The 16,761-nt window shown below is 35.9% G+C and overlaps 1 protein-coding gene across 5 annotated transcripts in view; it reads left to right on the forward strand.

Moving 5' to 3' along the window:
• The window catches only part of Diaph2 (diaphanous-related formin 2), an 827,546-nt gene that overhangs the window by 473,135 nt on the left and 337,650 nt on the right, over positions 1-16,761 (forward strand). For all 5 annotated transcript variants that reach the window (XM_039100253.2, XM_063280011.1, XM_039100252.2 and 2 more), the window contains one exon: positions 8,972-9,096. In XM_039100253.2, the coding sequence (XP_038956181.1) occupies positions 8,972-9,096 (125 nt within the window). The remainder of the gene's footprint in view (positions 1-8,971; positions 9,097-16,761) is intronic.

Raw genomic sequence — 16,761 nt, forward strand, 5'->3', positions numbered from 1 at the left:
CTTGCCTTTACATCATTAACATTTTCATATATGGTGCTCCTCTCATTTAGAATCTGTTACTTTCCAAATCTCCATGACTCTCATAACCTTTATGCTTTGAAAGCAAATTTGTTTTTCTGGAACTTGATTTCTGCAAATACTAAGAGACATGAATACCAAACTATTCACTATACTAACATTCATATACTGGGAGATGGGCTTATCCCCTGAAGTATTCTACAGCTATAAAGAAAATGAATTTAAAAAATGTACTAATATTAAACACTTATGATTTTTCTTAATAAAGCGAAGTAAGTTGAGAAAAAAATGAGAATAACAAACTGGTCATGGTGGCACACGCCTTTAATGCCAGCATTCAAAAGACAGAAGCAGGTAAATAACTAGTCTACATGGAAGGTTCCAGGATAGCCAAGACAACATAATAGAGAAACCCTATCTCAAAATTTATAAAAGTAAATTTTAAAAATAAGATTAGCACTTCCATTACTTAAATTAACTCTCTATAGGAGTATAGTTCAAAATAGCTCAATACCCACTCAATAAAGGCTCTATTTGGACCATTAAAAATTGAGATGTAGGTGGTCAGAAATCTTCCTTTTTCAAGGAAAATGATGATTCTTGTTTGCCTTTTTTTATTTTTATTTATTTTATTTCTCTGACATAACACAAGCTGAGTAAGGTGACTTCCTTTCTTCCCACATTCTGAGTGCTGCTGTCTTTTTTTTTTTTATTATTAATTTGAGTATTTCTTATATACATTTCGAGTGTTATTCCCTTTCCCGGTTTCCGGGCAAACATCCCCCTCCCCCCTCCCCTTCCTTATGGGTGTTCCCCTCCCAACCCTCCCCCCATTGCCGCCCTCCCCCCAACAGTCTAGTTCACTGGGGGTTCAGTCTTAGCAGGACCCAGGGCTTCCCCTTCCACTGGTGCTCTTACTAGGATATTCATTGCTACCTATGGGGTCAGAGTCCAGGGTCAGTCCATGTATAGTCTTTAGGTAGTGGCTTAGTCCCTGGAAGCTCTGGTTGCTTGGCATTGTTGTACTTTTGGGGTCTCGAGCCCCTTCAAGCTCTTCCAGTTCTTTCTCTTATTCCTTCAACAGGGGACCTATTCTCAGTTCAGTGGTTTGCTGCTGGCATTCGCCTCTGTATTTGCTGTATTCTGGCTGTGTCTCTCAGGAGCGATCTACATCCGGCTCCTGTCGGTCTGCACTTCTTTGCTTCATCCATCTTGTCTAATTGGGTGGCTGTATATGTATGGGCCACATGTGGGGCAGGCTCTGAATGGGTGTTCCTTCAGTCTCTGTTTTAGTCTTTGAGTGCTGCTGTCTTAATAGAAACATTCTCCCTAATACATTTTGCTCATCTGATAATGAGAGTTTCAAGAAGTTTCCACTTGCTATGTACTTCCCAATCTTGGCCTTGAGCTAATACTGTCAGCAAAAGCAGGAGATTTCAGTTTGTTTCTGCCTTTGATTGGAAAATTCACACATAGTGTTTGCTGTAGGCTGAATAATCCTTGCAGGGGAGTCAGCAGGTGGTGGAAGTGGAGTTCTTCTGGGCAGCTGTCCACTGCTGTTGATTTGTAGTCAGGATAGAGGGTTTTTTTTTTTTTGCCTAAAAATCATTATTTAGAAAGTTTCTTCCTTTTTCCCCTTCTTCCTCAATCTAGCTAACCATTTAGTTATCTAGTTACTTTCCACTGGCTATTGGTAAATTTTCTTTCTATTCTCTATTCAAAGTTTAGTTTCTTTATTGAAAAATAATGTGTTCAGACTGAGGTTTTCCAGGCCTAGAAACTCAGCACATGGATGAACCCAGATACTGAAATGTACTTACTGGATTTTTAAGAGTTAAACGTGATGATAGTGGTTGTGTTTCCTTACTGTAGTTCTTTCACCCTCAGTTTCAGTTCAGACAATGTTATGAGCTCTGTTTAGAAAACGACTTTCCACTCAAGGGGCATGCAATAGGGGTGTGTGAATGTGTAGAAGGAACACATTTTTTAAACTATAGTTGCAAAGCAAGCTCTTAAACTGGCATAACACACATGTATATTCCCAGCCTGAGAAAGATGCATGGTGAGTTTCAAGCCAGTGTTGTCTATATAGCAATATCCTGCCCCATCCCATAATGGGAAAAAGTATGCTAAGGAATGGTAGCTAAGTTGCATATTCTCTTAAACAGAAATTTTCTCCTAACTGTGTGCCACTTTTGTATTTCATTTTGGAGTGATAGGGGTTAGGAATTTCATACCTGGGTCCTATTTCCCATTTATTTTCTTTAAAGTCCAAATAAGCCCATTGTGATGAGATTTTGCCATTGTCATTGTATAAACATATTCACTTCATTTCCATGTGTAGTGTTCATATAAAATGAAACTATTAGCTTATACATGCATTTGAGAAAGAATACAACAATGCCTATTGTTCAGAGTGCTTTTAATACCTCATGCATGCTTTCTGTATGAGTCATTTTAATGGCGTGTGGTTCAGCTGATAGTAATTCAACTGAATGTATTCAGTTACGGAAAATTAGAAAAGGCTTGTAGTCACTTTTGAGCCTATTCACTCATAGTCTTACAAAAGGAAATTTTTACTTGGCCTTTCTTTGAGCTCAGATGTAAGAAGGGCCTTGTTACTTTGTCAGTGTTTGAAATTAATAAAAAAATTAATATAGAAGGAAAAAACAAGTTCATAGGAAAAGCCTTTGTTTGTATAATATAGTACATTCTAAATACAGTCTAGAGAATGTCATCAAAGTACTGTGGTTTTATTTCTTTAAATGTGAATTAGTTCTCCTTTAAACTATGTAATTGAAGAGTCTTTCCATCCAATTTGTCAGTTAAAATATTTACCTTATATTTTGCTTGTCTTAAAGTCATAAATTAAAATACTTTGATTAAAGATCAGGCTACTATCATATATTTACCAGACGCCAAGAAAATGCCTGCATATATTTTTCAACTCCAGCAAGTAGATAAATAAAATTTGAAAGGAAAGTTTCTCCTACATATAACTCAAAAGAGTATACTATGCTTAAAAGGTTATTTATAGAGTACATGAAAGAAAGCTATAAGAAAGAACATGGTGGCTATAATTTAAATTTAAGTGTTATAATTCAGATTCAGTAATTCAGTAGCAAGTGTAGAAAATGAAATGAGAAAAAAATATGAATAGCCGAATTGCCACCAGACTAACTAATCAGTCATTAAAAATGTCTGTAGTGGGGAATTACTTGGATAGAAAATGTTTGTACTGTCATAAAAGACTCCCTAATTTATATTAGTGAACTAATATAATGACAGGCACAAAAATACACCCTCAGCCTGAGGCTATTCGGAAGACAAGCATTCAAAAGCCACTGTAGTACATAAATAGTTTTGGAGCCTCAGGTACTGCCACTGCCAGTAAAAGTACCTCATCCCTTTCTCTCTCTTGTAGGGTGGGAGCTACATAAATACTCACTACAGACCTTGACTTCTTTTCTGTTGTTCTGAAGCCTTCACATTTATCTTGCCTGTAAACTGGGTTATTCTTCTGTCTTGCCATGGTCATTGCTGGGATTACAAGCTGAGATTCCTGCTTTCTAATTTGGATTTTTCTGTGGCACACAGGAATTGAAGTCAACTTGTCAGGTTTTTTACTCATTCAGCTAACTCATTGACTCCAGCCATTAATTCTTAAGATTATATCAACCAACCAGGAACCTCCTGCCCCAAAGCTCCCAGGGACTAAACCACAAAAGTCAACTCCATAATTGAAAGACCCAAGGTGAAATTGCAATGTGGGCTGGAATTGCAAATGTTATTAATCTCAAAAATAGTAACATCAAAGCGTTAAACTAATCCTGTTGTCTTTTAAGGTTGTCCCCACCAACTGATGGTGGATGTCTCATGCTCATGAAATCATGAATAATGGAGCGATTTTTGAGACACTAAACAGTGAACTGAAGCTGCTGTAAAATTATGGGCAGCTCTGTAATCTAAGCCTCCTTTATTTACTTTCTTTCTTTCATTCTTCATGCCTGTTTCTCTGGAATTATCTACTCTCACCTCTAAACCCAATGAAATTCTAGTAAGCAAATTATCATAAGCCCTGTTTTACAAGGACCTTGAGTATAAAAATGACTGTTTTCTGATTTCCATTTAATATCACTTCAAAGTCAAAGTCAAGATGATTTTCACCAATGTAAAGACAAATATGTAATGTTACAAAGGTTTGCATGTGGGTATAAGGTAGAATTTCCCTGTTATTCTGTCTTGAGCATTTTATCCTTTTGTTTACTTACAGTATTAATAATTCATTAGAGGAATTAATAAGCTTGCCATTACTTTCTTCTTTCTCCCATTTCCTTGCTTTCACACTATCGAAAGTATGTCCTGCTGCCCTCCATCTTATATATATTCCTAGGCAGGTTTCAATTCGACAGTTCTTTTTATATCACATAACAGTTGATATAATAACTGCCAATCGTTATTATATCTAACCTCTCCTGCAATGTTAATTATAGAAATGGACATAAATATATAAGTATGAAACAATATTTCTTAAAGTGTACATTTTAATTCAATAACCACTTAGTGTGTCTTATATAAATTACACAAAAAAGTACTGAAAGAAGAGCAAAGGCTTAAGCATTTGTCTTACCATTATCGTTGCCATTGCCATCCTGCATAGCACACAATAAGGTGAACCTTTAGCTCATCCATTCTAAGGGTAATGATCAACACCTATATACACAAGATAGGCTTAACAAAGGGAAAGCATAGCTAATGTAATTAATACATTGTAAGCATGGAAACGTTCAGATAAAGAGGCTTAATGTTTATTTGGACAATGTAATGCTAATAGAATAGAGAAGGCAACACATCAAGACACTCAAAGAATCTACTAGGCTGCTTTTGTAGTAATCCTTCCTCCCACTTATGAAGCATCATTTTTTCCAAGTGAAAGTTTTCAAGAAAGAAGAGAGGGACCTTTCTAGATACTATGCCTTATTTTAGGGTTGAGAATCTACTTTCTCTGAGCTAGCTACATTAGAAGACAGAAAGTTAGTAACTAAAGGTCATGCTGGATATATTAGTACAGGAAATCAAAAAGTGGTGGTTACTGGGGCCTTTCAATCTGCTAAGGTCACAGTACTCAGCATGCCAACTATGTAAATTCTAAACCCTAACCACAGATCAAGATTTTGTAAGGCTTTAAGACAAAATAAGACATGATGTAGGAGACGATAATGAAATCATACAGAATTTAGAGACCTGATCTGTACGAATTTATTTAGAACTGAGGATCTGACATGTAAAATTAGGATGAGTCGAGCAATGTTGCTTTATTCACAGATTAGTAAGAAAATATAGGTTAATGAAATATTGCAAACTTGTTCAAATTTTTATGATAGGGAATATTTCTTAAGACTGAGAGTCTAAACCTCAGTGTTAACTTTTAATTGATTTGGTGAAGAATAGAGAATTGTAAAGATCTGTGAGGAGAGGAAAGAAAATGGTGATTCTCAGTGTAGTAGAATGGAAATACAGACCTATATTCTCTCCCTTTCTTTCTCTTCAGAGATTAGTATGCTCTTTTGCTCTGCTTCCAATGAAGGTATCTGTCACTATCATATTCTACTCTGTCTTCAGCCCTCCCGTCATGTTCTTGTAACCCAATTGACCCAATATCTAGTCAATTTCACTTCTTTTGTTTTTCCAGTAATTACAATGGGAAAGGAGAAACCTTTTGGATTAGTTGGGAAGGTTATAGAGAAAGGACCTGAGTGACAAAACCTCAGTTTTAAAAATCAGGGATTTCCTTCACAGGAAGCTTGGCCTGTTTTAGACAGTGATTACTGTGGTGTTAGGAAAGTTTTGGCAGGGCAGAACAGCTCTTCAACTTTTTCAATAAAGAATATTTTCCAAACTTGTCAGAGCTACACAAATGGAGATGTTTTGGACAGAACCATTTATACTGACATATTAATAGAAAAAAAAGTATCTTCAGTGTAAGTGTTCAACTTTCAGCCTCTTGAACTTCCATGTATAATAGGGTGATTTTTTTTCCTTAATGAATATAAAGGAAAGCTTGTAAGGGTGATGAATCAGAATAATCTGGCTGAAATTTGCCAGAGGGATGATTTAGTCAGTATGTTAAAATTTTATTGTGATGTTGATATGACTCTGAAAGCTATGAAATGTACTGGAATATAAAATGTAATTTTCAGTTCTTTGTATATTTTGGATATAAGCCCTCTATGTGTTGTGGGATTGGTAAAAATCTTTTCCCAATCTGTTGGTTACTGTTTTGTCCTAACCACAGTGTCCTTTGCTATATAGAAGCTTTGCAGTCTTATGAGATCTCATTTGTTGATTCTTGATCTTAGAGCATAAGCCATTGGTGTTTTGTTCAGGAAATTTTCTCCAGTGCCCATGTGTTCGAGATGCTTCCCCACTTTTTCTTCTATTAGTTTGAGTGTATCTGATTTGATGTGGAGGTCCTTGATCCACTTGGACTTAAGCTTTGTACAGGGTAATAGGCATGGATCAATCTGCATTCTTCTACATGCTGAACTTCTGTTGAACTGGCACCATTTGCTGAAAATGCTATAATTTTTCCATTGGATGATTTTGGTTCCTTTGTCAAAAATCAAGTGACCATAGCCGCAGGGAGACAAATAACCCTATTAAAAAATGGGGTTCAGAGCTAAACAAAGAATTCACAGCTGAGGAATGCTGAATGGCTGAGAAATACCTAAAGTAATGTTCAACATCTTTAGTCATAATGGAAATGCAAATCAAAACAACCCTGAAATTTCACCTCACACCAGTGAGAATGGCTAAGATCAAAAACTCAGGTGACAGCAAATGCTGGCGAGGATGTGGAGAAAGAGGAATACTCCTCCATTGTTGGTGGGATTGCAGACTGGTACAACCATTCTGGAAATCAGTCTGGAGGTTCCTCAGAAAATTGGACATTGAACTAAGTTATGACCCAGCTATACCTCTTTTGGGCATATACCCAAAAGATGCCCCAACATATAACAAAGACACATGCTCCACTATGTTCATAGCAGCCTTATTTATAATAGCCAGAAGCTGGAAAGAACCCAGATGCCCTTCAACAGAGGAATGGATACAGTAATGTGGTATATCTGCACAATGGAGTATTACTCAGCTATCAAAATCAACGACTTTATGAAATTCATAGGCAAATGGATGAACTGGAAAATATCATCCTGTGTGAGGTAACCCAATCACAGAAATACACACATGGTATGCACTCATTGATAAATGGCTATTAGCCCAAAAGCTTGAATTACCCTAGATGCACAGAACACATGAAACTCAAGAAGGATGACCAAAATGTGAATGCTTCACTCCTTCTTTAAAAGGGGAACAAGAATACCCTTGGCAGGGAATAGGGAGGCAAAGATTAAAACAGAGGCAGAAGGAACACCCATTCAGAGCCTGCCCCACATGTGGCCCATACATATACAGCCACCAAACTAGATAAGATGGATGAAGCAAAGAAGTGCAGGCCCACAAGAACCGGATGTAGATCTCTCCTGAGAGACACAGCCAGAATACAGCAAATACAGAGGTGAATGCCAGCAGCAATCCACTGAACTAAGAACTTGACCCCCATTGAAGGAATCAGAGAAAGGACTGAAAGAGCTTGAAGGGGCTCGAGACCCCATATGTACAACAATGCCAAGCAACCAGAGCTTCCAGGGACTAAGCCACTACCCAAAGACTATACATGGACTGACCCTGGACTCCAACCTCATAGGTAGCAATGAATAGCATAATAAGAGGACCATTAGAAGGGGAAGCCCTTGGTCCTGCCAAGACTGAACCTCCAGTTAATGTGATTGTTGGGGGGAGGGTGGTAATGGGGGTAGGATGGGGAGGGGAAGCCCATATAGAAGGGGAAGGGCAGGGGTTAGGGGGATGTTGGCCCTGAAACCTGGGAAGGGGAATAACAATCGAAAAGTAAATAAGAAATACTCAAGTTAATAAAGATAAAAAATAAAAAAATAAAAAATGTATTTTTCCAATTGTGTTTCATAGTCTTTAGTGAAATCAGTGTTTCAGAGCATCAGATGTAAAACCAGTGTCACAATATCAGTCTGTAACCCTTCCCTTGTCTCCTTAACTAGAATTTCATCAGATTCCGTTAATACTGATAGAAGTATATTTGTCCATAATTCAAAATTATACAATAATATGGTATAAAGTACTTATATGTTTCTTTCCTTTATTTTTTACTCTATTCCCGAAATGAAGTCATTATGAGAGATCCAGAAAGCGCATATGTATTGAAGCACAGTTTAAATACATTTCAAATTATTAGTTGTCAATGAGAAAAGGAAAAGTGCAGAGAATGTTAAGGAAAATTAAATCAACTAATGAAAGTGTTCTAGGGGATGCTGAATGTCTGTGAATATGCCTATATATCCACCTTTTGTATCAAAATTGTTTTTTATGTCTCTATTGAGTATGAAATCTTAAAGATAGGAATTTTCCCACAGGTGTTGGTTTATAAAAGTCAGAGTTTTCACAAAAAAGCAAATATTTCATCCTTTTATGTAATTTATCCTTAAATCATTTACATAGCCAAGGAATGCATTAATAAGATAAGGTCTCTTTGAACCTTAGTTTCTCTTTAATCTTCAATTTAGATTTTAAAGAATGAAATATTAGGTGTTCCATCAATAAATTTAAATAGGAATGGGTTTGTCTGAACTAATGGCTGAGTAAAATGATGACATTCCTATATTAAATATGATGATTTGGTATATTACATTACACATTTTTCATAACTTCATAAAGAGTAAAATTTTTATGAGCAGTAACTCAGAAAAATGTGAAATGACTTCATTCTCTCCATTTCGGAAAATTCTTTCGTAGATAGTTTTCAGGTGTTTAGTGGAATACCTAGTGAAGGATCCTAAAGTTTCTCTACCTTGTTCTTTAGTTTCAGCTCAAATACTCAAGAGCAACCTTGTAGCGATGGAGCAAAGCATTCTTCATCTGGAGAGTAACATCAAGAATTTCCCCAAAGCAGAGTCTCTTCATGATAAATTCGTGGAAAAGATGATGATATCCTTTATTTATATAAGCATGTATTTATGTGTTTGCATATTTCTATCTTTTCACTATGGAGTTAGTTCTAGGCTCACTATTCTCTTACATTGGATGAATCTGCCTGTATGCTGCTTTTTTATATTAGCAGATTAAATTTCATTTCACGATGTTTTCAATCTGATAGAAGAAGCAAGGAAACAACTGGATCAAAAAATTGCCATTTTTCGAGGACAAACTTTATTTGGACACCCACAAGATATACAAGGTAAATCTTAGAAGGTTCAATTATATCTCAAAGAACAATGCAGATAATCTTTAGTAATCAAGTGCTTAAAGGATAGAATCAGGATGAGAAAATGACCTTTAGAATGGGTGTTATAATTTCTTTCCTCTTTTGACATATTCACATGCATTTTCTCAGGGTATACATGTATTTTTGGATGACTATTATTAATAGACTGAAAGATAAATGTACACTATATGGATGGGAAGAAAAATAAATTGATCAGTAGCTGAAGGATTTAAATCAGTTGAAATGTACATATAGAGATAACAGTAAATTTCTTGCAATATATATGATTATATATATATATATATATATATGAAAGAGGAAAATGTAAGAAATTACATTTACTTTGAATTGTTTAGTGGTACAGCTGGTCTCTGAAGATAAACTACATTTAGAGCTGATTTTTTCATTATGTATTTTCAGAAGTAAGAGCCATATCCTCCTCCTCTGGGTTTAAATAAGTATCTTGAACTGCAGATTGATTCACTAGTTTATATCTCTAGAGGGAATAAATACTGCAATTTCTTTATCAGATAATAATTCCTTCAACAACTGTATGGAGTAACCTCCTTTCAAGGTTAAACCTATCACCTTTTTCTTCTTGCCTGTGTTTCTTTCCTAGCCATCTTAGATGTTATGATTCTGAACCTAAGAATTACTTAAGGCTGGAACTTGGCATTACAAATTATTTTCCATACTTACTGTTTTGCCTCATTAAATAATGCTGTGTGGTCCTTTAGTGATACTACATTTGTACATAGAAACATTGGATGAACACATTTGTCAGCCAGCGAAAGCAGGCAATCCTCACCTAGCCATGGTTTATGTAACAGGCTTTGGTAGGAAGCTCAACATGAACCTTTCACTTTATTGGTAATTAGATTTATTTTTCTTTCAAATATGTCGTATTGTTCTTTGGATGGAAACACGCCTTTTTCATTTTGACTCTTGCCTCATATTTTTTAAATTTAATTTCTGATCCCCTTGTTCTGTAGAGTATTTTCTTTTATAGTTGGCTTATGGCCGGCCACATAACAGCTTGCAACATTGAGGCTTTGTTGTTCATTTTGAAAAAGAAAAAGGAAAAGAACTAATTTCAAACCCTCATGAACTTGGCCTGGACTCCCTATTTTGTTTCTCTCTTTATGCAGGTAATTAATCATTTTAAAATGAAAATCCAGAGCCTTCTGTATCTGTATGTTACAGATGAACAGCTATTCTTCGTGTAAGTGGTACTAAAGTGTGACTGTTTGTCCACAAGAGGACTGGAAGCTGTATTAAAATGTATAGGATTGTTACTTTGCATTTCATAGCAAGAAAAAATATGACAATTTATTACAGAAAATTGAATATTTACCATCTCATGAGCTATAAATTAATAAATTATACTAGTGAGATTATTGCTCAAATTAGTCTTGTTCTGGAAATCTCCATGAGTGCTCAGTGAGAATTAACCTCTTTGAGAAAAACAGAGCAAAATGCAAAATGATCACATGTATGCTCTATTTTCTTACCTTTTTAGCTATTGAACAAAGAGATGAAGCAATCACTTAACCACTGGAAAAGTCTTTCTAGGCACTGGATTCTGTTTTAAAATGAATACCATGTTCCCCTGTGTAATACAGGACTCTAGATATATCTATCACTTGCCAATAAACTGATTTTTTTTCAGGTTACTGACCCTTTACATTAAGTAACTGTAGTGCAAATAAATATGACAGTGCTTTTCCTAATTAACTATAATCTAGCTGTAAGAATTTTGAGTGTAAAAAAATAGGACAATGCTTCCATGTTATGGCCTCTACCAATTGTGACAGAACAATGGTCACACCAGGGACTACTGAATGCAGGTTGAATCTTTACTACATCGCCAAGTCAGGCTGTGTCTAATAGCATCCTATGCTTACCCTTACTCTTTGTCAGTATTAACTCACTGCTTATTATACCGTATGTCAGGCATTGTCAGACATTAAAGCACTGTATTGCACACATGGAAAACTCAACTTTAACATACTCGCAGCCTGGCATTCACATATTGTCTAATTACTGTTTAGCAAAGATCATATCATATGTATTAACTGCTATGTACCTATTAAATATTCACCTCCTACCACAATGTATTCACCCAGCATGTTTATTACGTCATTGTCAATCAGTAATCCAAGTCCTTTCTTTGACTTCTTCCATCTAGAAGAATAAGAGGTAGTAAGCATTCCATATAGTTATTTCTCAAATATTCTCCATATAAATTTTGTCAGGAATTATGTAACATTGAATCACCATTTTAGATTTTGCACTTAAGAAAAGTACTGTCAATTTTAGAAGTTATGATCCATATATTCTAATGTAATTGTTCTGTTTTATAAAATCTAGAAAAGTAGCCCATACACTGCCAGTAAGGTGATGCAAACTTGAAATACCAGTGGTTTTAGGGCTATAGCTATAGGATTACTATAGGTTCCAGGATGACCTGAAGGACATAGGAAAACATTTTCTAGCTTCTGAAAGCCAACAGCTTTATATTGAAGTATGATACCTTTGTCTCTCCTCTTTCTCTGACTCACAATAAAATAGTGTAGGGAAACAAGAAAAATCTTTTTCTTTTTCTGCTACATGACAGATAAAAAGAAGAGCATATAAAGTCAATGAATATATAACCTGTTATAAGACCCTTCCAAAGAGGGGCAGGAGTATGTATTTATGGACAGTTACGTAGAAGTCTGAATTAAAGACAAATGTGATCAACCTGTAAATTGCAAGGGTGAGAGATGATTTAACGAGATTCAGTGTTCAGATACTTCTTAGTTTCTCTGTATGACATTCCTTACCTTTGAGTAGAGGACCAAACATATGTCCTGTGTCAGAAGACTAGAGAAGACAAAGAGAATGATGTTTGTAGCTTCTTTTTATGGCCTGCTCATGAAGTGAATAGTTAGGCCTTTATAGTTTCTGTGACCTACTTCATAAGGCTCTTCCTTCTGACTTTACCTCAGTCCCCATCAGTTTACAACACTCAGTATTCCTCCAGTTATTGCCTAAATATCTGTGTACCATCTAATTTCTGTTAACCAATCATCTGTATAAAGGAGTGGTGCCTTTTGGAAGTAATTATATATAAAAATAAGAACAATTCATTGATGGATGCAATTTTTTTCCTCATAAAAGTACTATAAGAAAAAATGAGTTTAGAACGCTGTAAATACACACACATACAGAGGGGGGAGAGAGGGGAGGGAGAGAGGGAGAGAGGGGAGGAGGGAGGAGGGAGGGAGGGAACAGAGACAGAGACAGAAAGATTGAGAGAGACAGGGAGAGGGAGAAGGAGGAGAAGGAGAAAAGAGAGAAGTCCACTTCGTTCATTTTGGCCTCTGCCATAGGAGGACAGAACAGTAAGGCACAAACTACTACCAGTAGACATGAATCTGGTGATGCCTTCATCCTGAATTCTTAGCCTCCAAAGTTATGAGATCTGTCTATTACTTATGAATTACTCATGTATAAATTAAGGTTAACTTAAATAACCCAATGTGCCATGTTTGGAGTTAGAATTGTTTTTCATCCCACAAATGGAAAGAACCAAACAAATGAAATTAAGTTTATAGGATTATAAAACGGAGAACCAGGCATGGTAGTGTCTCTGTCTGCAATCTCAGCATTTGGAAAGTGGAGGAAGGAAGATCAGATGATCAAGGCCAGCCTAGGGTGCATGAAATTCTGTATCCAAAAAGAGAAAAAAAAAATAAAGATTCAGAATACACATTTATATAAGCATAAAGTTGAAAGGTCATCTTTCAGGGAAATAATTATTCTTCAGTGCTAACATGTTTATCACAGCCCTAATCCTAGAAAATGTGTTGTTATTTTTATTGTTTGTTTTCCTGAGCTAATAAGTATCTAGCTCTAACCTGTGTGCATGTTAAGTAAACCGTTTTCTACCTAGCTTCACATCTAGGCTTTAGACTGTGAATTCAAATAAATAGGTTGCTAAGATTTTATTTAGGTTTTTTTTTCCTGATGAAGCTTTTCAGTTTTTCCTTTCCCCAGATCCTCTCTACCTCTCTACCCATACAACTCCATATTCCATGCCCCCTCTCTCCTCTTCTCTTCTCTCTCACTCTCTATTTAAAAAAAAATACACATGCATGCACAAAAAACATGTCACAAAACCACAAAATTGGAAATGAGGTCATACAAGCAAAAGATCATTAAGACAAAATTATGTACAAATCTACATGAGAAAATGTCTATAAAAATACCCTGGAGTTTGTTTTGTGTTTACCATCTAATTCTTGCTATGTGACCGATCATCAAGATTAATATACCCAGTAAGACTCCACTGGAGAAGACATGTTTTTCCCTTCATAAGCAGTTACCAATTGCAGATAGTGTCTTGATTAGGAGTGAGAAAACATAAATAAATAGTATTAATAATTTACTCTCATTGATTAACTGTTTGTCAAATGACCTAATTTTATGTATTTGATATTTTAAAGGCTCCTTTTTATTATTTGAGGAATAATTTCTATTTTTAATGATAAAATTAACTATCCCTATATATGTCTAGCCATCTCCAGTTGTGTCAGGAAAGCTTCAATAACTCATAGTTACTTTCCATAGTGCCATATCCTTAATTCATTTATTTCGAAGGGCATCTCTCCTTCCTTTATAGTTCCTAGGAGTTCTGTGTCTGTGTTTGAAACTTATTGCAGACATTGCTAAGCTGAGGTTCAGAATCATATCCTGGTACTGTTCTTTGAACAATAATGCATGCTTGAGTGACATGAGAAAGCCCTCTGAGAATGAACTCCTTACCCATTTATGCCTTCTCTTTGAAGATCTGTGACATCGATATTATCTACAACATTGCAACCTTTGCCAGCACTGTGATTGTGAAAGAGCTGGGGATTGTGGTTGTCTTGGGGGTTGCTTTTAGAGAAGGAAACCTAGTATTTTCTTCCTTCCCTGTGACATGATTGATGGTTGCCATCGCCTGTAACCAAAGACAGGTTATCAAAAGAAGAACATGAGAAATTTGTTTAACTGCTTTGTGTGACAAAGGAACCTTCTCGACATGAAAGCTCCAGAGGAAATGTTTATTTGCATACTATGTGCTAAGAAATGCCTAGTTCTAGAGAAAAGTAATCTGATAAAAGTGGTATGAAATATTGTTAATAATGGGGAGGAGGTCAACCAGATTCTTTCATGTGTATCTATCCATGTGACAGCCCTGGCTCCCCATCCACCATGAAGCAAGACTTTTCACATATGGAGAAGGCAAAAGCTAATAACCTTGTTTTTATGGGTTGAGGGAGGTGAATTTTAGTTTCATTGCTCCGAATTATGGGGGAAAGTCAGAAGAAAATCTAAAAGACCTGGTTTTTGTGGCCTTCCTTCAGCTCAAAATGGTTTGTTAAAGCATCCTTTTTTGGGTTAATGTTGTAAGAGACCTGAGACAAGCCTCTTGCCCAGGAACCTGTTTGCTCTCACTGCCCACCTCTGCCTTTCTCCCTCCTTTCCTCTAGGGCTCTCATAAAAGGATTGTACTGTTTATTGTGCCATGGTTTCTCAGGCAGGAAAGAAACCCATTCTTAAAAAGAGAGCTGCTTGTTCATTTCGTCAGCCTGCTTTTGTATTTGCTTGTTTTTAATTGTGTTTTTGTTTTGGAGACTCTGTAGTCCTGTCCTGCCCAGGGCTCTATATGGATCAGGCTGACCTCCAATGCACAGATATCTGCTTGCTTCTACCTCTGGAGTGCTTAACATTAAGGCTGCACATCAGAGTGCCTTCCTTTCTTCTACTCTGAAGAAGGTGCTGCAGTCCATCCTTACTATCTGAAATTGTCTAACAAAGCACATTAATCACAGTGTTGACCTTACTGCTTATATTCTGTTGACAAGTTTCTTACCACATTTACTCACAGAGATTTTGTCAATGGCAGGGATGCCTCTGGCCCAAAATCAGCTTAGCTTTTTGATTGACTGCTGGCTAAATCATTTTCCCAACTGGAGGACAGAGAGTGACTGAGCAGCAGGAGCACCATTAACACATTGACAAGAAGAGCTGACAGAATGTTAATGACATTAACACCCTGTCAACTAACTATCAACACCTGGGATTTTCTCATAGTGTGAGGGAGAGTCAATTGAAGTAGTTACAAATCAAGTTACTGAGGAAGCACATTGTCCTTTCCAGATAATTCAGAACAGATTTGGGGTTACCACAATACTACCATTATGAGAATTCATATTACACTATTCTCTATTAGGAGATTATATTAAAATAGATGAAAAACTCAGATACGATGCAGCCAGAAGTATCACATCATAGCTATTCAACACAAGCCAATAACAGGTTTTAGTAGAATGATAATCCATTCTTTGTAAATCAAATGTCATATGGAATTGACAAAACAAAAAGAAGGAACAAGGTTTTTCTGCCCTCTCTTTCTGTCTTTTCTAATATAAGGATGTAACCCTGGTCATTTTCTATCAAAGAAAAATTGAGACTTTCAGGCTATATTGGAGAAAGGTTTACCATACCTGATACTTTGTCCTTGTCCTTTATGCCCTACTGCTCTCCAAACTCAGAAAATTAGGAAATTTAGAGTAAGATTTTTTTTGTTTCCTTTGAGAAGTGAAGATGGGGAAAGTGTAGGGTATTTTTTTTTTCTCTTCAAGGGAATGGGTGGTAATCATGAATATAGTACTTACATTGAAAGGAAAATGGATTTTAAAATACAAATATTTAAACTTTGAAAAGAGTGATACTTTGGGTCAGGATATAGTTCCATGGTAGATTACTTTGCACAGTCAGTGCAAGACTCTGGGTTCATTCAATACAACATAAGAAAAAGAAAGTATTGTTTGAAATACATGCTGTTTACTATGGTCTGGAGGGTTGTGAAATAAAATTAGAATATTAACAGAAAGAAATTTATACACAATCAAATTTAAAATGGCAGTAAATACTAATAACAACAATTATCCAAGAAAACTAGAACCAAATAAAAGTTATAGAAGCAAAATGTATTCATTTAAACTATTACATTAGTAGAAATGGAACATGAGTGTGCAATTGGACTGCATGTACATAAAGTCTTTTATGTCCATTACACAGACATATATGAATGTGTCTTCATATTCATATTTATATTATATATTATATTACTGTGTATCGTACAATAAATATGTATGTATGTATGTATGTATGTATGTATGTATTGCACAAAAAGTTTGGTATCCTAATGAAATGCTTCATGATATGAGCTGGAGATATAAACACTTGATAGAGTGACTGTCTATCATGCATGAGGCCCAAAGCCGCTCCCTAGTATAGCATAAAGTAACATTCCTGGGTAGGAAGTAGGATCAGAAGTTCAGGTACCCTCAACT

This window comes from Rattus norvegicus, chromosome X (genome assembly GCF_036323735.1).
Source record: "Rattus norvegicus strain BN/NHsdMcwi chromosome X, GRCr8, whole genome shotgun sequence".
Lineage (NCBI taxonomy): Eukaryota > Metazoa > Chordata > Mammalia > Rodentia > Muridae > Rattus > Rattus norvegicus.